This window comes from Harpegnathos saltator, unplaced genomic scaffold (assembly GCF_003227715.2).
Source record: "Harpegnathos saltator strain DR-91 unplaced genomic scaffold, Hsal_v8.6 scaffold37, whole genome shotgun sequence".
NCBI lineage: Eukaryota > Metazoa > Arthropoda > Insecta > Hymenoptera > Formicidae > Harpegnathos > Harpegnathos saltator.
In genome coordinates, this window is record NW_020230172.1 from 1,019,677 (window position 1) to 1,045,568 (window position 25,892).

At 46.8% G+C, this 25,892-nt stretch overlaps 3 protein-coding genes across 12 annotated transcripts in view; 2 read left to right on the top strand and 1 right to left on the bottom strand.

The window, feature by feature from the left end:
* LOC105188747 (ankyrin repeat and BTB/POZ domain-containing protein BTBD11) overlaps positions 1–2,642 on the top strand; it is a 32,014-nt gene extending 29,372 nt beyond the window's left edge. For all 3 annotated transcript variants that reach the window (XM_011150373.3, XM_025300480.1, XM_019843954.2), the window contains one exon: positions 1–2,642. In XM_011150373.3, coding sequence (XP_011148675.1) covers positions 1–207 — 207 coding nt within the window. In that variant the 3' untranslated portion in view covers positions 208–2,642.
* On the bottom strand, positions 424–8,164 carry Syx13 (syntaxin 13). 6 transcript variants are annotated; one of them, XM_025300484.1, is made up of 6 exons: positions 8,115–8,164; positions 4,351–4,554; positions 4,087–4,252; positions 3,844–3,974; positions 3,400–3,533; positions 424–3,142 (listed from the first exon to the last, which is right to left on the bottom strand). In XM_025300484.1, the coding sequence occupies exons 2-6, from the start codon at positions 4,551–4,553 to the stop codon at positions 2,967–2,969; spliced, it is 810 nt and encodes a 269-aa protein (XP_025156269.1). In that variant the 5' UTR covers position 4,554; positions 8,115–8,164; the 3' UTR covers positions 424–2,966. The 6 variants fall into 6 exon arrangements, with proteins under 6 accessions (XP_025156269.1, XP_011148668.1, XP_025156268.1 ...); XM_011150366.3 differs by lacking the exon at positions 8,115–8,164 and adding an exon at positions 5,705–5,881; XM_025300483.1 differs by lacking the exon at positions 8,115–8,164 and adding an exon at positions 5,180–5,673.
* On the top strand, positions 5,825–24,095 carry NAT1 (N-acetyltransferase 1). Of its 3 annotated transcripts, none has more exons than XM_025300482.1 (8): positions 5,825–6,009; positions 17,809–17,920; positions 18,086–18,302; positions 18,782–19,727; positions 19,833–19,973; positions 20,295–21,184; positions 21,402–21,707; positions 22,951–24,092. In XM_025300482.1, the coding sequence occupies exons 4-8, from the start codon at positions 18,821–18,823 to the stop codon at positions 23,023–23,025; spliced, it is 2,319 nt and encodes a 772-aa protein (XP_025156267.1). In that variant the 5' UTR covers positions 5,825–6,009; positions 17,809–17,920; positions 18,086–18,302; positions 18,782–18,820; the 3' UTR covers positions 23,026–24,092. The 3 variants fall into 3 exon arrangements, with proteins under 3 accessions (XP_025156267.1, XP_011148674.1, XP_011148673.1); XM_011150372.2 differs by lacking the exon at positions 5,825–6,009 and adding an exon at positions 7,028–7,238 and having other exon boundaries at positions 22,951–24,095; XM_011150371.2 differs by lacking the exons at positions 5,825–6,009; positions 17,809–17,920 and having other exon boundaries at positions 17,927–18,302; positions 22,951–24,095.
* Positions 24,096–25,892: the final 1,797 nt, after the last annotated feature.

A 25,892-nucleotide genomic window follows, 5' to 3' on the forward strand; every position in this document is an offset into this window, starting at 1 on the left:
GTATACAACGCCGCGCAGCTGTTAGAGTACTGTCAAGGATTTCTCTTACAAAACATGGTGGCCCTTCTCACGTATGACGATTCAGTCAAGCGTTTATTGTTCGCGAAGAAGTTACCGAATCACGACGTTCTTGCGGGTCTACTGCTCACTCTGCAATCACGAATCAAAGCCAGGCGATCTCAGCAACAAAACAAGATAAAAGCATAGACTCGCTACACGCAGATATCTGCATTATACAATATGTTTATTCTAAGACTTTGCGCATAAGTCTATCGTTGCATCTCGCGATAATTTCAAACAACGTAACAATACCGAGTCTGTTAGGAGAACAAATTTATATTTGTACATTGTATATGTTTAAGATACGAATATTTTATATAATAAAGCATACTGCACGTATTGCTATATTTATAAGCTGCTATATTTATAAGCGGTAAGGAACAAAAGCTGTTAGGCTCACATGGGAGAATCACTGCCCTTTACAAAGTAACTTCTGTAAATAGGAGCGTATTGTTAGTATAAATCTGAAAAAATTTTCTACAAACATTAATTTCTCACATACATTCGTCGTAGGGTGTCTATCCCTTTCAAATCAACACTCTGATGACACAAGTTTGAACACACATGTATATATTCCACTATAAAGATAAGATTCTTTTTTACGCTATGTACAAGCTTTGTAACAAAAGATTCGTTATTGCATATAAAAATAATAAAATGTTTAAATTGTAATGTTTACGTTTACGAAATTGTTAACAGTACATGGATCGTTTATTATGTTGAGAGATAGATCTAGTGTTCTAAAACATTTTATATTTTAGTGACATCTAACGTGTATCGCTATTAGCAATCATATGAATCTTACCAGTTTTAAAATAAACGATTTGTAGCGCGAAAGTTGTACTATAAAAGGCGTTCTCGATACTATTTTTCTACCAGTATAGCATCGAGATTCGATAAAAATAGGTATATCCCTAATTTTGTGTATCGTAACCTCTTCCTTATACTTTCTGATGCAATTCTATATTAATTATATCATACGTACGGGGTATAAAAAAATTTTATTCGGAAAGAACAGAACATAATTTAATGTCTAATATTAATTTAGCACATATAAATCAACAATAGATATATAATAAAGCTATTATCATTGACATCAAGTGCAGATATTGATATCAATGCCGTATTGTATTATTTATTTAAGTGATGTTAATGATTAGTATTGTTGTATATACAATATTCAGGTTATAACCTTAATAATTATATCTTGGATTTTTAGCATCCGGAATGCCTAATCATGTAAGAATCGAGTAGCTGCAAGAAAATGGCTGTCTCAATCGAGTAAATTTGTCCTTCTCATCTCGTATCTCCCAATATATAATTTCAAATAAGCGTCGGCTCTTTGATTATATAATTATGAGGAAGCATCGATTAATTAAACGCGAAATAATATCCCAAATTTAAAAGAAAATATCCAGACAGTATCAAGAGACAATTTGTTATTTCATATTGATGCAACATACACAAGCACGGCAACTGTCTCGTGTAATAGTTGAAATAATTGTTACTAGTAAATTGACGAATAATATATAGAAAAATAGATATTGTTAGCATTTTGCGATATTCGGGAGAAAATTCACGTGTTATACTTAGCTTTATTTGCGACTTTATTTGTAGAAAGATATCGTTCGTAAGATACGCACGAAACATAGTAACTATATGCTCAATGCTCATAATTTGAAGCGAATTTGTATGATGAATTGATAGTCGAAACTGTTCCCATGTCTTAAAGCATGATAAAGACTTTTAAGATTATTATAGATTAACATTTATACAATCACGAATGACAAGCATCAATATGATCTAAGCCAATGTACGCAAGAACTGAATCAATGCCTGAATTGCTGACGATTTTCAATAAAATTGGGATTACATTTATTATATAAATAGGATGTACAGCAATAAAAATATCGGTTTTAATACATATAAATGAATATACAATAGACGTAAAATTACAATTTAGAAAATGCATAACAATAAGATTTTCATGCATTATATAAATTCAATATAATATTTGCCACACTAGATGCTCTTTTAACGAATTATATGACCAGTGGTTGTTGGCATATAATGTCTACAGCAGCAGCGACAAGTTGGTAACATTTCAATTGCGCAACTTTTTTTATAAAGAGTGATTTTTTCACATGGTATATTAGGCATGATTATAGATTTTGCCTAAAGACACGTCTCAGTTAAATTAATATGTAATGCCAATGGTGCACAACTGCAAACTGTTAAAACAATATTAATGAAAGTGTCTCTATCAATTTTTCTATTGATAGTCAGAAACATCACTACTGCGTATTGTAATAGCGATACGGCGATATAATAACGTGTTCAAAGCAGCGTTTGAAAAGCAAATGATTTAATAAAATTCTTTTTCATGCACATTATCAACATAAAATTTGTGAGACGATAGGGATAGGAAATCTGCAGTATGTCTAGAGGACAAAATTATTTTGAAAGAAATAATTTTCACGATAAAACATACAAGTATAATTTGGCAAGAGTATTTACTAAGCCGTTACTCACATTCTCGTATTTTACTTAGTAACAATACAATTCAGCTAGAGTGCGAAAAATATAGAATAAAAAAAGCCTATAAAAATTCATATATACTTTACATATGAAATTATTAAATACTGTTTTTATAAAATCTGGAAAGGGCTAACATCTTCCTGTGCGTGGAAGATAATAGTTCACTCGTAAGCGGATTATAAAATAAGTCTCTATACTCTCCTCGTATTATATTTCCGACATACAGAGAGAAGTGGGCGAAACAATTACTTTGAAGTAGAAGGTTGTATTATACTTTTAAATTCGTGCGCGCGCGCGCATGAGCGCGAGACAGATTGAGACAACCCTTTTCGTTTACCCTCTCGGATGAACCACGAAGGCTAGGGACGCTAACTTAATTTAGTGACTAGAATAACAATTAATACAATGACAACTATAATCGCGAGTAACATCAAGATATAGACTTTTCGACGAAATTTACTTTGGTAATTACTTCCCTTCGCCAGTTCCTGCGCTCCCAGTTCGACGTTGCCATGCACATTTTCTATATGGTTGTCGATTGTATCTACAAGAGAGTCATTAGCTTCAATAAACCGAGTGCACTTTGTAATGAGGGCAAATAGCAACGAGATCGGTAAGGTGTTGCTTTTAGATCTTTCATCCTTTAGCGTCGCAGGTTTTCATTATATAATAAATCAATATTGCTTAAGCGCTTATTTTTGCGCAGGAAACTCAAATTAAAACATCGGTCAGAAAATGATTTGAATTTCATGCAAAAGGTATAAAGGTACATACAATTATATTGAAGAAATGGGTACTTGCCAATAGTATCACCCTGCTGATGCACCAATGCTGCAAGCTCACGCATAATTTGATTTACGTCCAAAATGTCCCCCTCAATTCGTTTTATTCTGTCTTCTCTCTCTAACAGCAGCCCTTGTTGAAATTCAAACGTCCTGTGCATGCCACAATATACACCATGTAATGTTTCCAACACCAAATTGACATCAGCATTTGCTGAAACCAACTCATCATCCACACAAGTGTGTTTGCGATTTATACAACTCTTCTGTATATTAATAATACACGTAATTATTTAATCTTCCCATTGAAATTCCAAATTTATCCCATTTTTAATATATGGCCAATGAAAACTAACTCTATTGTATCTCAACTAAACAGATGAAATTTTCTGTATTTCTCACGAGTGTATAAACATCTTATTGCTTTTTGCCAAATGCAGAATGAAATATATTTCTTTCAAACCTTTGTGTGGCTCTATGCTGCTGTTCCTGTGCTTGAAGCAGGCTTTGTGTCTCATCAACTTCCTCCTCATCTATTGTATTTTCTATATTAGTTAAAGCTAAAATATGTCTCTTCATTTTCTCCACAATTGACTGCAAGAAAGAATATCTCACCATCAATGTCAGACAAAATAGATCAAATAAAAATATCAAACATGTATCATTTTTGTATCAAGTGTGTAATATTTACTATGATTCAACGTACCTTCTGCATATAAGAATATCTCTGTAATGCATCTTTAAAGTCCGTTGTGAGTTTCTCAATTTGTAATTTTTGCTGCTTGTCACCACGTCTCATTAGTACTGTCAGTCTAGCTATGTCTTTGCTCGTCTGCGTGACCACCTGGTTGGTACTCAATTGTGTTACATGCCTGGAAAACACAAATACATGTGCATCAGTCAGTCTTTCTGTTCCATTTCCGAATCAAGAATTCCTATCCCTCATTATCATATTTCTGATAGTACTTACACTTTGTCTCTTAAGCCTTGACTATCCTTGCTGGTTCCAATGTTCTTATAAGCTTTTTCCAAGGTTCTCCAACTTGTATTAATTGTATATATGTTAGTGGTAATATTTTCACTGAGACTATAAAGTTCGGTAGGACTAAATCCTATATCAGGTACATCCGCTCTGTGATCCGTAGATCCGTAGGTTTGAGAGCTATGAGCCATCCTGAGGAGAGAAAAATACAAATAACAAATGTGACACACTTTCACGCGTCTCTTCTCTGAAAAATCTATACCAATTCTAACTTTAGAGTTTGCAACACGCTATCTGACTGTAATTAAACTTCAGCTGAGACATTACACGTTTAAAAATATATATTCCAGCGACATACAGTAAATATAATTCTCATTAAAGCGATGCAAGCTTCATTAAATAACTAGAAACTAAAATGAAAATTCGTCACCGTCGTCATCGTCGTCGTCGCCGCCGCCGTCGTCGTCGTCGTCGTCGTCGTCGTTGTTGCGAGGTCATCGCGATTTTCACAAAGTGACAAATGTTCGAACGCACGCACGGACCTCGAGCAAACAGCGCGTCCGCGAGCTGCCAGCCGAACAATGACATACGAGAGATTTAACAGTAATCGTGCTGATTGTGCGTGCGAGACAAACGGGCCATTTAAGAGTTAAATTGGCAAAGGCAGAGGCAGAGGATCAGGTCGGGACGTGCGACGGCGACGACGGCGTACGACGGAGTGTCTCACCAACCTAAGTGCGTTTATCACAAATGTCCTTAATATCTAAATATAAACCGCCTGTTAGAATCACATTTAAAAACGCGAAAGATATCTTGCCGCTCCGAGCAGTCCGAGTCCAACGGAGACCGACTGACAGTTGCCCAAACGATCTAACGCACCGTCCGCGTGTGACAACAGACCCTTTGTACTCCCGTCCGTGTGCACGGACAGAAATCTAATTTACCGACGCGTCGCTTTTTTTAGCGTTTTAACGATGCACGTCCGGAAACGGGCGTGTCCGTGTCGAAATGACGAGGCGAGGCTCGACGACGAGCGCACGGCGAATTTTCGCGGCTCCGCTCGCGTCCACGCCTTATTCGCGCGTTATTCGCACGACGGGATCGATTTAATTCGATTTCTGTCTATGGAAATTGCTCGAGCACCACCGGAGTCGAGTTGGAATCCGCGAGTAACATCCCGTCTCGCTGGTTGCCGCAGTCGCGCGCGGCTTACGGCGAGCTTACGATTTCCCGAATAATCGTCAATCGCGCAGATACGAGCGCGACGATATTTTCCGCGGCGATATTCAGCCGGAAGCACAAACTGCTATTCCGGGCCGAAGTGACTTTTTTGCTAACTCACGCGGAAACGTCTAGTCTACCGTCCAGTGTGTATCATCGCACTGACGGGCTCAAGGTGGTAACTAAACGCCCGGTTCGGCTAGACGAATTTTCGGTCGTTTTCTCCGACGAAATCACCACCGAACAATATCCACGTCGTGAGAAAATTTTTTTCCGACCGGATGGCGCGACAGTCGAACTGACGAATCGCCGTTGTATGTGAAGGTAGTCGCGCGGCGGACGCTGGCTTGACGAGACGTGCCGCACGGAAGTTCCCGAGCACGACCGACAGATTGCGAAAGCCTTCAGAAACAACAACCGTCGGCCGTAAGTAAACGCTATTGTGATTGCTCCTGCCTTTGCGCGGCGAATTAACGGACGCGGAGTGGCGTGGGTGATGCGTAACGTGCGCTCGGCGATAGCGCGATCGTCCGGGCGCGTTGTGCCGCGCGAGAAACGTGGCTCGGCCGCGGCGGCCGCTGAGAAATTTCCTCGTTCGTTCGCGGAGAGAGAGAGAGAGAGAGAGCCCTCGCATGAGCAGGCTTACGTAGGTCGCGTGTGTCATGTCGTCGGTGTGAGGGGACTGTGACGGTAACGGTGACGACGACGACGATGGCGACGACAATTACCACGAACAACTACTACTACTACTAGTACGACGACGACGACGACGACGATGCATCATCGTGACCTGGCCTCCGCCCCGTGCTCCGGGAATTTCCGTTTCCGATAAATCCTCGAGGCGTTCCTTCTCTCGCGCACGTTACTCACTCGCTCTCACCAGCTCGTCGCGGAGCGAGCGAGCGAGCGAGCGAGCGAGCACGCCGAGCCATGAGGAGTCTCGAAATTTGTCGTCACCCACGCAACTCCCACGTTTGACACTTTAACGCTAACGTGAACGCGGGGAGGGCTGTCGGGCGCGACGGGATTCTTGTGCGTGAAAAAAATTGCGAGAACGTGCACGTTCGCGAGAGATAGATAGAGACAGAGAAGGAGCGAGCGAGCGAGAGAGAGAGAGAGAGAGAGAGAGAAAGAGAGGGAGAGAGACAGACAGAGAAAGGGAAAGAGAGATCGAGCGCGCGCGCGCGTGCGAAATAGAGAGAGAAAGAGAGAGTTCGTTGCACGGGAAATCGGGCGTTCCTTGCTCGTTGCTCCGGCTTTTCTACGGCGGAGCACAAGGGGCTCTTCCCCGCGGCCTCAGCGTGGCGTCGCGCGTCTCGCTTCCACGAATTCCGGAATTAGTACGTGCCGTCGACGCCACGCTTCTTCGTGGCCGAGGGACGCTCGCGTGCGCGCTTCGCTCTCTCTCTCTCTCTCTCCCCCCCCCTCCCTCTCTCTGTCTCTCGTCGAGTCCGCGTCGTCCGCGCGGCGGTCTCTCTGCCGTTAGTCGATCTCTCGCATGTGTCGCGGCGAGGCTCACGCGTGATCCGCCGTCCGAGTCGTCGTCATCATGGCCTCCTAGGAGTCCGCTCGAGGCCGAACAGCGACGCACACGTACACACACACGCACGCACACACGCGACTCTCGCCAGCCCTCCTGCGCCTGCTTCCTCTACGTACGTTCGTTCGTTCGTTCATCGTTGTCGTCATCATCGTCGTCGTCGGCGCGTCTTAACCCCAGAGTGCGGGAGATTGCCGAGGTCGTAATTTCGCGGTGCATTTCACGGCGACACGCGCGTCGCCGAGCGAGAAGTGGCTTCGATGAGTTTTTCGATGGAGGGCTGCGCTTTAAATGCGCTCGACTCTCCTCGCGTCTCTGAGAGACGCCACGTTGTAGCGTCGTATCGAGCCTCGGTTTCTCATCGTGTTGACTTGAGCAAGCCTTGCTGCGGGATATCGTAAGGTCATTTTCCGATGCGTCCCTCCCCTCCCCCCCCCGGCGTATTTTCGAGCCTGCTTCTCTGGGGTTAAGTCGCGCCTCGACGAGTAGAAATTAAGTCTGCATGCTTTTTGATTTAGAGAGTAGAATGTAGTCCCCTCCGGATTCTCACTGCTCACGCGTTTACGTATGATGCAATATTTTCTTTTATTTTCTCACGTCGGTGGTGTCGATTCGAGATTCGACCGACGGGTTTTAGACTTTCCTCCCGACGAGACGTCGAATCTCGAAGACGATCACTCGTTCGAGACCGTCGTCTTTGCATCCCGAGCTCCGGCAAGTTCCCCGGTCTGCGACGTGGGAATTCGATCCCCTCGCGCTCGCTCTCTCTCTCTCTCTCTCTCTTTCTCTCTCTTGCTCTCTCTTTCTCTCTCTTGCTCTCTCTCTCTTTCTCTCTCTCTCTCTCTCTCTCTCTCGGCGACCGTCCTCGCGGCGTCCTTCGACGTAAGGTTCGCGAAATATGGCGAATCTGGCGAGCGAGCGGAGCGCATGGAATCTCGCCATTACGCGTCCCTCGCAGGCTCGCGAGAGCGAGGCCGCCGCGTGCTTTTACCTCTTCCGGAAGTCTCTCGCATTGTTCCTCGGAGGTGCAAGCGGGCACTCCCGGACGCCAGCACGATATACACGTACGCGTGCTTCGTCGATCGATGCTGCTCGAGAGACCGGAGCACATGCACACACGATTGACTTTGCGAGGCAGGCAGGCGTGTGCAGGCCGCCGCCTCCGTCGTCGTCGTCATCGTCGTCATCGTCATCATCATCATCATTATCGTCGTCGTCGTCGTCACGCTTCTCGGACGTCTCGTCGGGAACAGCCGATGTGCGCGATTCTCTCGTGTGACGTTCGGATCGGCTCGACTGCTTGTCTTCCGCTCGCGTTTTTCCAGTGATCGCATTTTTGCCTCGCCTCTTCAAGTAGTCGCGAGTCGAGTCAGCTTTTGCGGAGAAAAGCTTCGTTATCGCCGGAGAATCGGCCCGATTCATGACGAACGATAACGAGTCGCGCTCGTCAATTGGCGAGGTGCGCGAGTGCTATTTTTAAGATCGACGCGCATCTTCGGCCGCGGATCCATCCGATCGAAACGGGATTCGATTTCGCGCTCTCGCACACGTCTCTCAATGGACTCTTTCATTCCCGCCGACAGCTCGCGCATTGAGCTCGTAATTTACCTTCGGATTCGGATTCCTCCGCGGCCGTGGCGGTCGCCTCGGGCCGTGATTGAAGCTCGGGGAATCTCCGAGCGCCAGTCTCAGGGCTGGCTTTGAAGCTTTGCTCAACATTGTGCTTCAAGCTAACGAATCTCGTCCTTCAAGACGTGTCCTGAACGTCGAGTACTCGGGACATGTTTCTTCACGGAAGCATGTGCTTGACGCAAATGCCGGCAAACTCGTCGATGCAATCGTTTCGCTATTTTGTACTCGTCGAGACTTTGGAAACGTCTCGTCTCTTTATACTCTTCATGTTTGTTAACAGCCCCGGCCGACACGGCGTCAATTTCCCGAAGCGTTCGAGTGTACTACCGGAACGCTCGCGTCAATCTCCTCCGAAACAAAGAAGGGAAGAGAGAGAGAGAGAGAGAGAGAGAACGACGTAGCGCGATAATTTTATTCAAGCGTTTCTGGAGTCTGCAGACTCCGACGTTCCTTCCAGACGGGCTCGCGTTTGTTTCTCGCGGGTAATCCACGGAATGCCGGCGCAACACCTGAACGAGTTTTGCTAGCAGACGAAGGGGGGAAAAAGCAGACAAAAAACCCGTTCTATCCCATTGAAACGCGCCTCGCGCTCACGATTGTATGTCGTCATCGTCATCGTCGTCGTCGTAGCGCACTGCATGCTGTGTGCGCCTTTTAAAACGCCATGCTGTACACACGCTACTCGCACACACATACACACACATGCGCGCGCGCTCAGAGAGGGGGAAGGAAGGAGGGAGAGAGACAGAGACAGCGCGCGGCTCGATCGGCCTCTTTGTTGCAGCAGACTTGAAAACGCTTATCGGACTATGAATAGACGCGCTGATTTTCCTTCGGCCGACGAGAGTAGCCTATAGCAGTCTATAGTCTGTAGACTGCTATAGTCCCGCGTTTGTGCTCGCATTTAAACTCGCGCATCAATGGACGGATACGCGTCGCGCGCGCGATTCCCGACTCTCATTCTTCTTCATCTTCCTCTTGGAGTCCGAGGCATTCGCGGCGTCCCGGCGCGTCGGATTGATCTCGCACGGTTATCATTCGGTTCCGCTGAAGAGAGCGAGTCGCGAGAGAGAGAGAGAGAGAGAGAGAGAGAGAGAGAAGCCGCCGCCACGGAGAAAATGCGCCGGCGACTCAAGTAGCCGGCACTGGTCGCTTATCTTTTCTATTATTGTTCAACAGCCTGGACGAGTAATTCTAGCTACTTCACGTGAATCCTCTTCATTAGCTGGCCCCGACGCCAGCTTGAGCGGCGATTTGCTCACTCATCTATCGCTCTCCGTCCCTTTTTCGACGAGCGGTCGTGTCGTCCCCTTTATCTCTCTCTCTCTCTCTCCCTTTCTCTCTCTCTCTCTCTCTCTCTCTCTCTCTCTCTCTCTCTCCCCGTTTTACCTACCTACATATTTCGGAGATGAGTGTGTGTGTGTGTGTGTGTGTCGAAGTTGTTGCGTGTTTTATTGCTCATACTTCGAGAAAGAACGGGTGACTCAGTGCGTCAAGCGTTTAAACTCGCGTTATCTCCTCTGCGCAGCGCGATAAGCATGTCTAGGTTCGTTGGTTGATTTAGCTTCCTCAGCGAGTCGAGCCTCGGCACTTGTGACTTTGACGCGACTTCAGTTTTCTGCTCGAGCGAGAGGAGCAGGAAGAGAGAGAAAGAGAGAGAGAGAGAGAGGCGACGTTAACAGCTTCAACGCGAAGTCCTGTTACAAGTCCGATTAGATCGTTGTCGGCGTTCGCTGATTGCCGTTGATTTTACGTTTACAAGCGAGAACATGATTCGACCGTTGAAATTTTGATATTGATCTTCCGACGATCCGCGGTGATCCATTATTGCGACGGCTTTGCGTGACCGGCCGAGAGAGCGGCGTGATTGGGAAATATTAATGATCCAATGATATAAACGTTCCACGTTAATTAGAAGCCGGGGGATTCGGGTTCGTCGAATCGCCCGGATTATCGGGAAGCGGCGTGTGAGTGACGTGTCACGAGGAAACGGAAAGTAATGCTCATTGTGTTTCTGGGTGAAGAGATCGGGTGGGAAAAGAGGGGCAAGGGGGCGGACGGTGGAAGTTCACTTGCTCGCTCGCTCGCTTTGCGTCATTCTGTCGCTATCTCTTTGTTCAACGGCGGCGGCGGCGTCGTCGTCGTCGGCGCGCGCCTACACCTTGTGCACGACGTGAATCTCTCTCAAGGATCCTATCGGCGTCACATCGACGCCTGATACGCACAAAGCGCTCGCGCGGGTACGCATCGGGCGATCTGGCGCGCCGCTTCTTTCGCTCTGCGTTTCTTTCTCTTCCGAGAGGTCAACCACTCGCTGATCACCCGGACGCATCCGCGAGAACCAAACTCGCGCGATCTCGTCGGCGATCGATTCGCTGCCGCTCGTTCCGCGTCATTCGCGTCCAGCGCGATAAGCGGCTACTCGAGATTCCTATCAGAGTTCTCAGGAACGCACGCTCGAGCTGCGAGAGAAAATTCGCCGAGCGAGGGCGAGTCGGTGCGGCTTTGGAGAGAATATTTTTTCTTTTTTTTTTCTTTTTTCTTTTCTTTTTTCTTTCGTATATCGATTCTTTTTCCAAATTTTTTAGTCTTCTCAAGTAGTCTAGTTGAATCTGTATCCATCCGACTGATAAGAATTTTCAAAAGTAGTACAGTGAAACGTACAGAAAATAGGAGAGGAACAGAGAGAACAAAGCATGATGACACGAGGAGAATTAAAACACGATTAACAAGGAATAAGGATTCTTCTCAGTTTTCTAAAGTTTTGTCAAATAATCTAGTTGGATCTGCATATATCTGACTGATAAGAATTTTCAAAAGTAGTAGTACATTGAAGCGTACAGGAAAGAGGCGAGAAACAAAGAGAACAAAGCATGAGGACATGAGGAGAATTAAGGCACGATTAACAAGGAACGAGGATTCTTCTCAATTTTCTAAAGTTTTCTCAAATAATCTAGTTGGATCTGCATATATCTAACTGATAAGAATTTTCAAAAGTAGTAGTAGTACATTGAAGCGTACAGGAAAGAGGCGAGAAACAAAGAGAACAAAGCATGATGACACGAGGAGAATTAAGGCACGATTAACAAGGAACGAAGATTCTTCTCAATTTTCTAAAGTTTTCTCAAATAACCTAGTTGGATCGGCATACATCCAACTGATAAGAATTTTCAAAAGTAGTGCAATAAAGCATATAGGAAAGAGGAGAGAAACAAAGAGAACAAAGCGATAACACGAAAGAGAGTAAGAGAGACACGATTAACAAGAAGGATTCCAGGATTCAACAATTTTTTATAACGACCATCTCGAACGGCGATAAAACATAAACAAGCTACAAACGGTGCGCGCGCGCGAAGCGGAAAGATACTTGATTGAGATACCACGTCGGTGCGCAGGAGAATTTCGCGCAAAGTAATCGCTGCGAAATCCTCGCCGCATCCAGATAGAAACTCCCCGACTCGGCGGACTCGATCGCGAATTAAATTTCACTTTGTTGTTAATTCAGCCGCCGCGCGCCGTCCCGCCGGCGATACCGATTCGCGCGATAAAGCGCGAATTATAACGCCGACCGGGCGCAAACAGATCGGAACGGGAGGAGGAGAGAGAGAGAGAGAGAGAGAGAGAAGCTTGCATTCCCGCGAAATTGCCGGGCGATTATTCACGGCGGGGAAAAAGCGCGTTACGACGACGACGACGACGAGGACGAGGCGTCCGTTTCTTATCTCGCCTTGTAAGCGCTGCGCCGACGTATTCCTATGCTGCGCGAGCGGTTATCATTTTTCTCAGCGAGCGCGAAATTCGCCGAATATATTCGCACGCGCTCGAGCAAGCCGCGCGCCTCTTCTGCAGATGTCGGATTACTTTTGCAAGAATTTGCGACGAGGACCAGAGCGGCGCCTGCCGATGTCGTTATCCTTTGTTTCGGGTGTCGAATTACCGCGTGTTATCAACGCTTATCGTGTTTATACAAAGGCGCTTGTACAGAACCGACTTGAGGTCTGGCCGCGTGTTAACATTTGCTACCGGCGATTGCATGTCCTTATTCTCCTGATTGTTGCGTCGCGTGCGGGCAGGACGCGTTTCCTTCGACGATCGGCGCGATTCTCTCGATATTTCGCGCGAGTCCGCGGTGCAACAGCTGACGCGGTTTACCAAACAAATACGCGACGTTGATCCGCCGGCTGCGCGCGCTGTACACCTCAAGGATACGCGAAATCTTTTTTCGGACCGCAGCAGGTAGAGAACGGCAGAGAGGGGAGGGGGAAATAGAGGGAGGCTGCCGGCTGAAGTAACGGGTATCGTCGGCTGTATAAATATGCGCTCGGAAATAGTATATTTGCCAAGAACGAAGAAGCTAGCTGCGAAAGTTAGAGGGACAGACAGACAGAAGACGGAGGAAGGAGAGAGGGGGGTGGTAGACAAAGGCCATCTCCGAATGAGCGCGCGCGCGCGCGCGCATCGACTTTCGTATTTAATTATCTCGTGAATTCCGACACGTGCGCGCTCATGCCGTAATCTCGCAGCTCGCATGCGGCGAATCACGCCGCGATTTCCGTCCGCGCTGTCGCGGGATTTTTTTTTTTCTTTTTTTTCGACCACGTGTCACGCGCTCACGTTCTCTTTTCCTCTCGTCGTTTCTCTTTCACACGGCGGCGCACTTTATCGCTGCAAGACGCTCTTTAATGCGGCTAAAGATGCGCTTGATCCGCGCGATAGATTGTTACTCCTCACGTGAACACGTTGGTTCTCGAAGGAAGGTAAGCGAGGGGGGAGAGACGGAGGAAGAACAGCGTCATAAATCCGTCACGCTTTGTATAGTCTCTACACGAGTTTCTCGGTTTTTCGAAAGTTTTCCCATCAGTCGTCCATCTTCGACGCGACTGTCGACCACGTGCTGCTCAGCAGTTGGTCCGTAGGCATTCTCTTCTTTTCACTCGTTAATTGTATGTCGATGGAAATATTCCCTGGATATCAACTGTGAAATTGGGAAAGAATCGGGAGACCTTGGAAACACGAGGGAACTGTGAGACATTCCGACGAAAATCTTCACGCGTACACCTCGAGGCCAGCAAACTGTCTGTAGTTTCCTTAAAATTATCTTCCGGCTTCATGCTTAACAATTCTTTTAGCTTTGTCAAGTTATTATTATAACTTTAATACTTAAGAAAAAAATGTGTTAAGAATGCTCGTCGACAAAACCAATGGATGATATCGAGGATTAACGTAGAGACATTGTAAGAAAATTTTAGAACAATACGTTGACCATTTTGTTTCAAAAATACCGGAATTGTGGAGCACCAACGGGAAGGCAAAATTATTTTCACAAATTTGATACTATATATATATATATATATATATATATTGTTGACACACGTTTCTTCCAGCTTTGCTCCAAACTGTAATATTATTTATTACTTAAACAGCGAAGTGGATTTGTAGAAAAATAATTTTGTTCGGCAAATGGTAACTTTATGAGAGACTTCGACATTTCACGGGCCGACTGTCTTAGGGACCGTCAGCCTTAGGTAAATTTCGTGACCTACAAAAGGGTCTGGCACGGCCCGGAGGTGATTGACGAAGGACGATATTACCAACCGGTTTCGGTCGGCCGTTTAAGCTCGGGCATTTAGCGCACGACAAATATTAATTTCACAGTCGCATCCTCGATATCGCATCGCAGATAAGATCTACACGACTTGATTCAACACCGAATTCACCACGTAGAGATTATCACACCGCGAGGTCCCTCGCCTCAAGTTCCATAAAGTCGCGACGGAAATCCAAAATTGATAGAAAAATCAGGATCTCTGGATTCCTCGACGGCGCCGCCGTCTAAAAGAGACGGCCCACTTACCGGAGAATGCCTCGGGGATAATCCTTTGCGGAGGATCCGCTCGAGCATCCAAGGATACACAGGCGCGATTCAACGCGCTTCGCCTTCGTTTCGGATTTCGTGCAGCTTGCTGGCGTATGGCGCGACATGTGAAGGCAATTTCCTCTCTGTCGCGCATCAACTGTTGACCTGCGAAATTCCGAATTTAGGGCAACCTTCCCTCGAGCACACGAGAGTGTGTGTGTGTGTGTGTGTGTGTGTGTGTGTGTGTGTGTGTGTGTGTATGTGTATGTGTCTGCCGATAACTTTGTCTCGTCGGCGGTGAGACGAGCGTCCTCCTGGAGAGACGGATCTTGTCTGCTTCTCTTTTATTGTTCTCTCTCTCCCCCCCCCTCTCTCTCTCTCTCGCTCGACATTCAAGCTCGTTGTCGTCGTCGTCGCCGGCTGCGGACGTGGATGTGCACGTTTATCCGCGAGAGAGACCGGATATTTTCATTGCGCATTTAGCGGCCGCTGTAGCCTGCCGAGTCTCAAGCCGAATGTTTAGAGAACGCTATTTCAGTGGGCGGCAGCCTTGCGCTCTCGTTTAACGCCAAACGTGGCCGTCGGTACGACATTGAACGTTTTATTGCACGTTAGCGGCGGGAGGGCTCGCCACGTCGGCTCCGAGGGGTTGTCTCCTCTCCGTGTCCTTGCGGCTCAGCGAGCAGGCGGCGGCGGCGGAGGAGGAGGAGGAGTTATCAAGCTGTAAAATTCTACCGGGAAAGTCGCTCTCGCTCTTTTCCCGATTTATTCGAATTTTTCTTTCTCCCCGCCGCTTCTTCGACACTATCACTGTTATCGTCGTGAAATTGCAGCGTCGAGTCTCTGCGATACGGTGGCGTATCTTTCCTTCTCCGGCTCGACACGTTCGCTGAACATTCGGTATTCCGAGACGCGAGAAACCGGGAATTCACTCGTATATACTCGGCCAACTTGTTTTCTCTCCCGACGGGATTTACATAGATATACGGTACACGCGGCTGATTTATGTTCGTTTTAATTTACCTGCGCTCGCAGGTAAACGCGATGTTCCTCGCGGCGTCCCGCGCTGCGAGGGTCAGCCGATGAACATCGTGTCGGCCGATTATTACCGAAGAAGCTAACAATGAGCAAAAAGAACCGGTTGCTTTGATAATCGGTCGGATAAAAAAGCAAACGGCCGCTCTCGGCTCTCGCACCACATGCGATAATTGCGATGATTCGACGTGTCCGTCTATCCGGGGACGCGAAGTTTCCGCGAACGGAACCTGCCGTGTAAGAGCAATTATTATTGTTACTTGCATATTGCAATCTCGTGAAGAGACGTCACAGCGTCCCTCCGCAGCGACGCGATTACGCCGATCGGCTGTTTTTCCCCAACAAATCGCGAATGTTCATCGCTCCTCTTCGCAGGCGGATGCTCCTCGCGCGCTTGAACGCGAAACCTGGACACGTGCCACCTCGTCCTGCCTAAATTCCATTCGCGGTCGAGCGTTCTGGGACACCCGGTAGAGCTTAACCGAACGGGCACGACCTCCGGTCCGACGCACGAAGTCGACCGACCTCAGCCGAGCGGCGCGCGACGACGACGGGGTTCGCGAGATCGCTCGAGGTGAAGCAGGAGGGCAGGAGGAAGGGTTGGCCTGGGGCGGAGCAGGAGAGCGGGGAGGAAGGGTTCATTGACCGTCTGACCATGAGCCGCGCCCCACATACACGCTCCCTTCCCCACTTTACCTCGTCCATGGGTTTCGGTCGTTTTGCTCTCACGACGGCGAGCAAGATCAAAGCCGCCTTCCCGGGGAAGGTCCTTGCCTCGTCCGCGGAAGACCTTCATCGTAGAGAGGATGGAATCTTTCGGAATCACAGGGTGTCCCGAGAGCGCCGGATGGGACTCGCTTGCTCTCTCTCTCTCTCTCTCTCGCTCTCGCTCTCTCTCTCGCTCTCTCTCTCTCTCGGCCCATGTCGGAGTCGGAGAGAAAGGATCGCTTGGATCCAACTTGACAATCATACGGAATTTCTGGCTCTTCCTGTCGAGACCGAATTCGCTTTTCGGCCTGCGGACGAAATTCCGACGAAATCGATCGGCCAACAATCGCGCCGTGAGCAGAGCGAATCTTCTCGATTCAATGGCGCGATATCCATCGAAGGCAATAACATTGTTTTCACAAGTCCCACCCACCGCGAGCTTCGATAATAAACGCCGAGTCGGTGCATTTTTTACGATACGGGCTGAACCGCGGACATGTTCGTACGGGTTGATGTTAATGACATAATTGATTGAGCGCAATTCTCCTCGTTCTCGTGCAGTTCGTCGCTTTTGCGAGCGCCTACTTGGAGACGAAGGACGGAGACTCGAGACTCCCTCTCACGCGCTCCTTTTTGCTCGCGTTAGGCGGCATTTGGCAGGGTGTTTGATCGCGGCGGCTCGTCGTCAATGGCTGATTCGTTTGATTCATGAAACGTTCGCCGTCACACCACGATCCCCCCCATCCTTGAACCATTTGACTCTCGAGTACGTTAACCGGACTAGAGGATTCGCGTGCGCGCCACTTATTGAGCGCGGACGCGAACGAGCGGCGGGCGAGTGGAACGTTCTCTAAAATTGCGATCGCATGCGCGATTACCGTCGTAAACGATATATGTGGGTCACGGTAGCGATGAAAGGAATGTCCTCGAATATTATTGAGCGGGTTCATTGCGAGCTCTCTCGGTCGTCGGTGCGTCGGTGCGATGAAGAACGATTGGCCATGATCGATGAGAGAGCCGCGTTTGGAGCACGCTGAAATGTTCGCCCCGCGCCGTTAAACCGTGCCGAAGCTATCAGACTGAGGCAGCATGTAAACGTTGCGAAGACATGCAGCGATCATGTACATGTTAGGGGGGGGGGTGTGTGTGTGTACACGCCTGTGAGAATAATCGAGTCGATTTCGAAACGAAGCACGTTTGAAAGTCTCAGAGAGCGAAGCTCTCATTTCTTAATCGATGGCGCTGTAAGGCAGCTGTCGAGCGCTTTATCCGCAACTCAAGTAGAGACTGATAAGAATAAGAGCCTTGTAAATGCTCGATTTTCTTACAAGTACCCCCCTGATACGGATATACTTTTTCCTCTATTTATTAATTTATATATCTAAGGTGCGATATATAAGATCGCAGTCGTACGAAAGATTGATCGGAATTTCCGTGTGATTTTTTTTTGCAGCTTCCTCAAGGAAGATCTGTGTGCTGTGATTTATCACTCAGGGGGCCAAAACACGCGCAACAACGGACAACCCCACAGGACCGGGGGGTGCTTCTCGTGTCTCGGGAGGAAGGTCAGGATCCACCAAGTTAACGTTCGGCTGTAACAAACGATACTCGCGGGACGCCGCTTACCGCTAAGGCGCATCCGCGATTAAAAGCTCCGACAAAAAAAACAATATCCCGCTCTCGTTAGTTACACGTGACCACTGAAATCAGAAAAATTCGATGCCTTCCAGGGACGATATTCGCTCCCTATCCACTGAGCAACGCTGGATCCCTCCTTCAACTGTTAGACGCGATGCACTCACCCAGGAAAGCCGAAATGATCTTATCTTTAGAAAGGTGCGGGGTATTCTTAACAAGCTCACACCGGAAAAGTTCGCAAAGCTGAGCAACGACCTGCTCAACGTTGAGCTTAATTCCCATGTGATTCTTAAGGGTGTTATTTTCTTGGTACGTATGACGCAAGTTCTTCTTCAAGAGTGCGCCCGGTAATGGACGCGTTTGGGATAAGTCCGAGAGAAGAGGAAGAGAAGCCGCGATATCCCCTCGTCAAACGACGCGGAGAAACGACCGCGTACGCTCGTCCGATCGAGCTGTGATCGAGCGCCGTATTATTCTCTGAGCAGTTTTTTTGCAAGACTTTAAACGTTAAATATCTCGACGACCGTGCGCGCTTTCCCTCTCTCGCTCGACAGGTCAAGACTTCTTTTGAGATCTTAGCTTAAGGTCATTTCAGTCTTCGATAAGCAAACGCGCGCACTACCGGGCGCTCATTCTCCCCCCCCCCCCCCCCCCTCTCTCTCTCTCTCTCTCTCTCTCTCTCTCTCTCTCTCTGTGTGTGTGCGCAAGTCGTATACACGAAAGAAGCGCCAGCTCTTCCCGTCTGATAAGAAGAAAAGAAAAAAGAACGTCAATTCTCATGTCCTCAGATCTTCGAAAAAGCACTTGATGAGCCCAAGTACAGTTCTATGTACGCACGGCTGTGCAAACAGCTGTCTGACGAAGCCGCAAACTTTGAACCCCGAAAACCGATCGATGAAAGTCAAAAAGGCCAGAGCACATTCAGAGTTCTTTTACTTAACAAGTGCAAAGACGAGTTCGAAAATCGTTCAAAAGCAAGCGAAGCGTTTGAGAATCAGGATGAGCTGGGTCCCGAGGAGGAGGAGCGCCGGCAGGTGGCCAAGCGCAAGATGCTTGGTAACATCAAGTTCATCGGGGAGCTCGGCAAACTGGGAATCGTGTCGGAGCCGATTTTACACCGTTGCATCCAGCAGTTGCTGGAGAAGAAAAGGCGAGGGGGATCCCGGGGGGACACGGCGGAGGATATCGAGTGTCTCTGCCAGATTATGCGTACCTGCGGCCGTATCCTTGACTCGGATAAGGGCCGCGGACTCATGGATCAATACTTCAAACGTATGAACTCCCTGGCGGAGAGTAGGGAACTTCCTCTACGCATTAAATTCATGCTGCGCGATGTGATTGAGCTACGCCGTGACGATTGGAAACCGCGCAAGGCCACCAGCAGCGAGGGCCCGATGCCCATTAATCAGATCCGCAACGACAACGATGAGTCTTCGAGGGGAAACGGTTTCCACAGACGGGACGATCGCCTCGGTGCGGAGTTTTTACGAAAGATGGGACGAGGCGCACTGGATGTCGATATGATGGGAGGTATCCCACTGACTTCCTCCTCATTCGGTATGTCATCACCATTCAGCCCGAATGGATTCGCAGGGACACCCGGCGGGGTTGGTTACGGCCGACCTAACCAACGTAATCAGCCGGGCTACTATCCGAACCAGAGTCGTCATCAGAACAATTACGAAGGGAAACGCAACCAGCCGCAACACAATCTACCGCAGAACTTCAACAATAGTAAGCACAATCGGCGCGACCGAGTCTTCTTGTCTCTCGTCAATCGGCGTTGTCGTCTCGACGTGTGTCTCGATCTCACGCGCGTTTGTCTTGTCTCTGTTGCAGATAGCAATAAAGAGCAACTGCGATTCAACAAGAACAAGATGCTGATCGGAGGACATCCAGAAGAAGTGTCCCTGAGACCCTCAGCCAATTCGATGATGTTCAAGCAGACTAACATCAATTTGAACCTACCTCTCAACAATGGTAAGCGCTTTCGCGTCATCTTTCAAGCGCGGAATCACAGTCTTATGTTAATAAATGTGATAATTTGTCACATAATCCTATAATCCGCGCTGGAATCTTCAAACACCGAATTGTTTGCACAAAAGCTTTATTTAACAAACACTTTATACTCTCTCTCTCTCTCTCCCTCCCTCTCTCTCTCTCTCTCCCTCCCTCCCTCCCTCCCTCTCTCTCTCTCTCTCTCTCTCTCTCTCTCTCTCTCTCTCTCTCTCTCGTCGTTATGCTTTGTACTTAAGATTTTTATATCTGCGTCAATAGATATTCTAACGGCAAATTTCACAGATTTGTTCCCAGGACGAGGTTCAGACTTGCCTCTCTTACGTACTGCCATTCTGAAGCCCAGCTCGCCTCTATTGCATAAAGAGACACCACCCGCTATCGTGATTAAACAAGGTCCTGTGGATAAGAGGGAGAAGGCTCGGGACAGAAAGGACAAAGGACCCACCCGCGAGGAGGTGTTGAAGAAGGTGAACGCCCTGATGGACGATCTCACGTCCCACACGAACGTGCAGGACGCTCTGACAGCCTTCAAAGATCTTAAGATCCCCGAGCGATTCCTGCGCCACGCAATCTACACGCTGTACTCGAACACGCTAGATCGCGGGGACTCTGAGCGCGAGCTCGCCGCCAAGCTCGTGGCCGACCTGAAGAAGGAGAATCTGCTCACTCTGCAGCAAGTGAGCGAGGGATGGAAGGAACTCGTGTCCAGTATATCGGAGAAGGAGAGTACCGTGCCTTGCGTAGCATCCCACGTTGCCTTCCTGACAGCCAAGGCCATAGTGGACAATCTGATCCAGCTGACGGATCTCGCCTCGGAAACGGAAAACGGTCGCCATCACCCGCTGTTCCTGCTGACGCTCCAGCAACTGCACAAGACCCAGGGCAAGGCGAGGCTCACGCAGATCTTCAACGAAAGCAAGGTGGATCTTATCAGTCAACTGCCAGAAGCAGAGAAGACGAAGGAACGACTCGGCGAGATCTTGGAGGACAGAGAATTGACCTTCCTTTATCCCCTTCTGAGAATCCAAGGGGACATGTGGCGTCAATTGGAAGCCGATCCAGCGCCTAACGCTCTTTACAAGTGGATCAAGGAGAAGCTGGATCCCCAACACCACTCTGATCCCGCGTTTATTAACGCTATGATGAATGTACTTTTCAAGTACATCACTCAGGTTAGTCTCAACCGAGCGACCGTCGTTGCCTATTATTTCGGTTATTAGCATTAATAAAAAGGAAGAGAGAAAACGGCTTACTTAATTGTATTAAATTCGAATGATTATCCGCGATAGACGATTGCGAGCAAGTCATTTTAAAATAGAGATTAGAGGTGGGAAAAAGGAGGAGGGGGGGGATGCTTTATAACGTTTTAATTTCCGTTTGTGACGGCAGGAGACAACACTGGCACCTGGCGTTGATCCGATCGTGAATCCGGATAAACAACTGCAAGAGAAGGAAAGTGCGTTACTGCAGAAATATGCACGCTTCATTCGCACATTCCTGACTACCATCGACTCGCAAGTAACGGCTCTCCATGCGCTTCAAGTGTTCTGCTTCTCGCACAATTTTCCGAAAGGGCTGCTACTGCGATGGTTCATAGCACTCTACAACCTTGAAGTTATCGAAGAGGAAGCCTACCACAAATGGAGAGAAGCCGTCACCGATGCTTATCCGGGCAAGGGCAAGGCATTATTCCAGGTATGTAAATACGATCGTCGGGATGGATCTTTCTTTTCTCATCATCTTCACTGAGCAAGCGGTCGTCGATTCACGCGTTTCGAGATTCTTGTATTCATTGGAAATATCCAGTAGTGAAATTGGCAATTTTGTGAAGGTTGCTCTCCTTTGCCGTTATTACTCCGTTCTCTTTATAGCTACACAAAGTAGCAAGTGTCTGCATTGCAGATCAAGTAAATGCATATTTACGCTTGATGGGAGTGAGAAGTAAAGAGTTGCAAGGAACTTGAGAGAAAGCGCAGATACAAAGAACAGACTTATGTTGACCTATATTGCACACACTAACACGATCAAAACTCCTAGTGGCTTGATTAATTTCGTTAATCGGTTTATTGTAGATAAAGTCTATGTTATAAGTACGTTATAAAGACTTCATTAAGGCTCTTGGTTTCTCGTCGCGGCCATCTTGATCAATGGACGTTGAAAGTAAGGAAGCACATGCATAAAATGAATAAGTGAACTGACGCGTTTATAAAACCAGACAAATAAATTTCAAGTTTCTCTTCACATCGCGAAAGCCTCGAGTGTCAGATATGTGCACAAAATTGCTGCAAACTACGTTGAAAAAATGTGTCCATAAAATGACACCTGCTCGATCAATCGAGAGAGATGGAGCGAATTTGTAAAATATTTCGAAAACATTTCTCTTCTTTTGAAAATCAACAAACAGTCGTAAAATCAACAAGATATGTATCCTACTTTCCAACGTGATGTGATTTCGTCGCGTTATTTTTATGGCTATCGATTATTGAAAAATAAAGAGAAAATTTCCGGAACGCTCAACACACATTTGCTCAATCGATTACGAGTGTCATTTTCTGAATATATATCTTCCTTTCAACGTGTTGTTTCCAAGAAAGTTGCGCATGTATTTTCTCGCCATCGCGGTCTGGTGCCATCAATCAAGATGAACGCAACAAGGAAACGAGAGCTTTAAGGATATATTATCATTAAAGGATAAGCAACGATAATAACATGTTGGACGTTGAGTGAATTATTACAAAAATAAGAAATATATACGAGAAAAATAAAAATCGCTTCTATAGTGCGTTACTTGGTTTTACCGAAGCTTAAGAATGTATCAAAATTCTTCCATTTTTAATCGAATATTACATTAAATGTTTCGTGATCAATATTCGAGCGAATAATCTCGAGTGAAATGACTCGCAAATTAATACAATTAATGCATTTGTGTCATATATAGGTAAATTCGTGGTTAACATGGCTTGCCGAAGCATCGGAGGAAGAGGAAGAGGACGATGAAGACGAGAAGAATTAATGGCAAGAGTCTCCAGAGCATAATTCAGACTACCTATGATTTCGAATAGGGTTTTATTATCAATATCGCTGAGCCAGAGAAAAGGTTTCAGTTTTACTAATTGAGTTATCTCCATCCAGAGTTACAAACATCTTGTTAGTCTGTCTCAAACCCTCTCGCGTGGTCGAAAGAAAGGACTTTACAATCATTGTTTGGAAACGGAATAGTTTATAGGCAATAGAGTGGTATATGCGACAGACATTGCAGGCAAGACGTTTTAGAACTTTTTTAGATAATTAAATATCAATATAATTTATAAAGAAAAAAAAATTATTGGGTCACACAGCAGATTGAAGATATCAAGAATATAATACTACGCCGCTGTATGATCACCGGCGCAGAAACGAAAAAAAAAAGAAAGAAAGAAACAAGAGAAAATTAATTTGGTGATTTGTGTTGTCCGAGTTTTCGTCTAGTATTGTGCATGTGTCACGTTTTGTAAACCTTTTTTGTCCGCAGAAACAAGTGCAGTCGTTTGTATCTCTGTGTACCAACTTTTACATTTATTGTGAGGAATTATTATTATGATTATTACCATATTATTAGTATCAATTAATATTATTCAATTATACATAATTGATTACATAATAATCGAAATGTATCTACATCTTCCTAATGAAACGAAAAACTCAAAAAAAAAAAAGGAATACGAAATTAACCAGAAAACTGGGTCAGACTCAGTAGCGTGAAGAGAAATTTCATCAAGTGAGAGGTGCACATTTCTTTTTCGATGCGGAAACGAAATGTTTAGATCATGATTAATTAGAGTCAATTGAGTTTAGACCAATCAGCTGACATAAAAGAGGAAAAAAAAATCAGGAAAAAAAGCAACACCGTTTGCCTGTGTACCTACCTGCTGCGCCATGATTCTAATAAGTATACTAATTGATTATTACAGTTATAACAACCAGCAGCCAACATCACATCCATTTAACGTAATTAATTAGCCAACACTAGTGACACGACTAAATCGTATTTAAAAAAAAAGGGAGGAAAAAATAAAATACGCCTTGGTGTAATTTATTACAGATGGCCCTCTGGTTGTTGTGTTGTTGCGCTTGATGACCAATCACCACCACCACCACCATCACCTCACCTCACGTTTCCCGCCTCACACGAGCGCTCTACCGTATTTTCTTTTCCTCTTTTTCTTTTTTTTCCATTTTTGATATTTCGTTCGATACCGAGTCACGCGGATCGGTACGCGCGTCGATCAAAGTTATGATGATGGATAGCAGATACCAGCGAAAAAAGGGGGGGGAGAGAGAGAGAGAGAGAGAGAGAGAGAGAGAGAGAGAGAGAGAGAGAGAGAGAGAGAGAGAGCAAGCGAGCTAGCGAGAGAGAGAGAGAGAGAGAGAGAGAGAGAGAGAGAGAGAGAGAGAGAGAGAGAGAGAGAGAGAGAGAGAGAGAGATGTATTTCATCGCTCGGTGTGATTAAGGCAATTGAAAGTCTTCAGACCGGCTGCGAGATGCCGACAATTGTGAAGCGCTGAAGATGCAAGTGGCCGTGAGACACACGATGAATTACTGCGCGAGTTTCTAAATAAGGCAGCAGAAGTTATTGTTTTGTAGAGAAAATTGCTTTTTTTTCACCTGAGTTGAGATTTGTTTCCTTCAAAAAGATTCGAACCTCGTCCGCCTGTGTTCTCAGCGCTCCAATTGAGCTCGAGGGATTTTGTGCAATAATGTTGTTTTTTCGACGCGATCATCATTTCTTCGTTCGGAGACGCCCGTTCTTTTTTTTTTTTTGTTAAGCTCCACGACGGACGATCCGTGACGGAACTCTCGACAAGATTCCGCACGACGTCACAAGAATATCTTACGCGTGTGACCGTGGAGGGAAAAGATTGCTCGAATCAACGCGGCGATGGCCGAGCCGAGCGCTTTGTGATCGAAGGAGACGGAATTTCTGCTTCTAAGAATTGAGTCTGGAATCGAATTCATGTGAGCCAGAGATTCTGCTTTCCTCGGACATTCGGCTGCTTCATGGCCGCGCGTTACTTCGATCGAACTTTTCCACCATGTGTGACTCGGAGGAGACGCTCGAGTATTCGCGTATGTACATACGTAGAGAATCGCCATTCCTCGCCGATCGGGTCCTCGAGATACCAGGTCTGTTCTTCTCCGAAGAACCTCTCAGCTAGTGCAGTAAGTTGGAGTGAAAGAGTGACAGATATATTTTCTCTCACTCTAACTTACGGCACTAGTTCCGAAGTTGTTCGAGGAAGAACAGACCCGGCATCACGCGAGGGTGGATCTCCTTGGAACTCTGTCCAGAGTTGCGTCGCAAACTCTCCGGATCGTCCAAAGTTGCGGGCCCGCAACGCACCGCTGACTCGCTTCCTCCTGTCTCAGTTCTTTCTTCGTAGTGACGTAGTCGCAGACGTGTAATCCTTATCTGGATCTGTAACTGCCGAGAGAATGTGTAGGTGTATGTATAGGTCGCGAGATGCTGAGATATACCGTGAGAGAGTTTTCGATACAACCATTGTCGTCGTGTCGGTGTGCGATGTTTGTCGTTTAGAATATTGTACATACATATATACATACCACGTATGTCCCATGTTGTATTTCACGGTTTCTACGCTAGTTTTATACCGCCGGACTGAAGTTAAGTATTTCCTCTCTCTCCGTGCTTCTTCGATTCTTTTCTTCTCCGTCTCTGCTTTCTTCTTGGTTCCCTCCGGCGTCTACTCCTCCTCGCTTCTCCCCCTGAGAGTGGGTGATAACGCGTGCTCATTGCGTATCGTTATCGCTCATACTCGACACGAATGTCACGTCTTCATCGAGATGTCGCGATTTTATCGGGTTACACGCAATTATTCGCG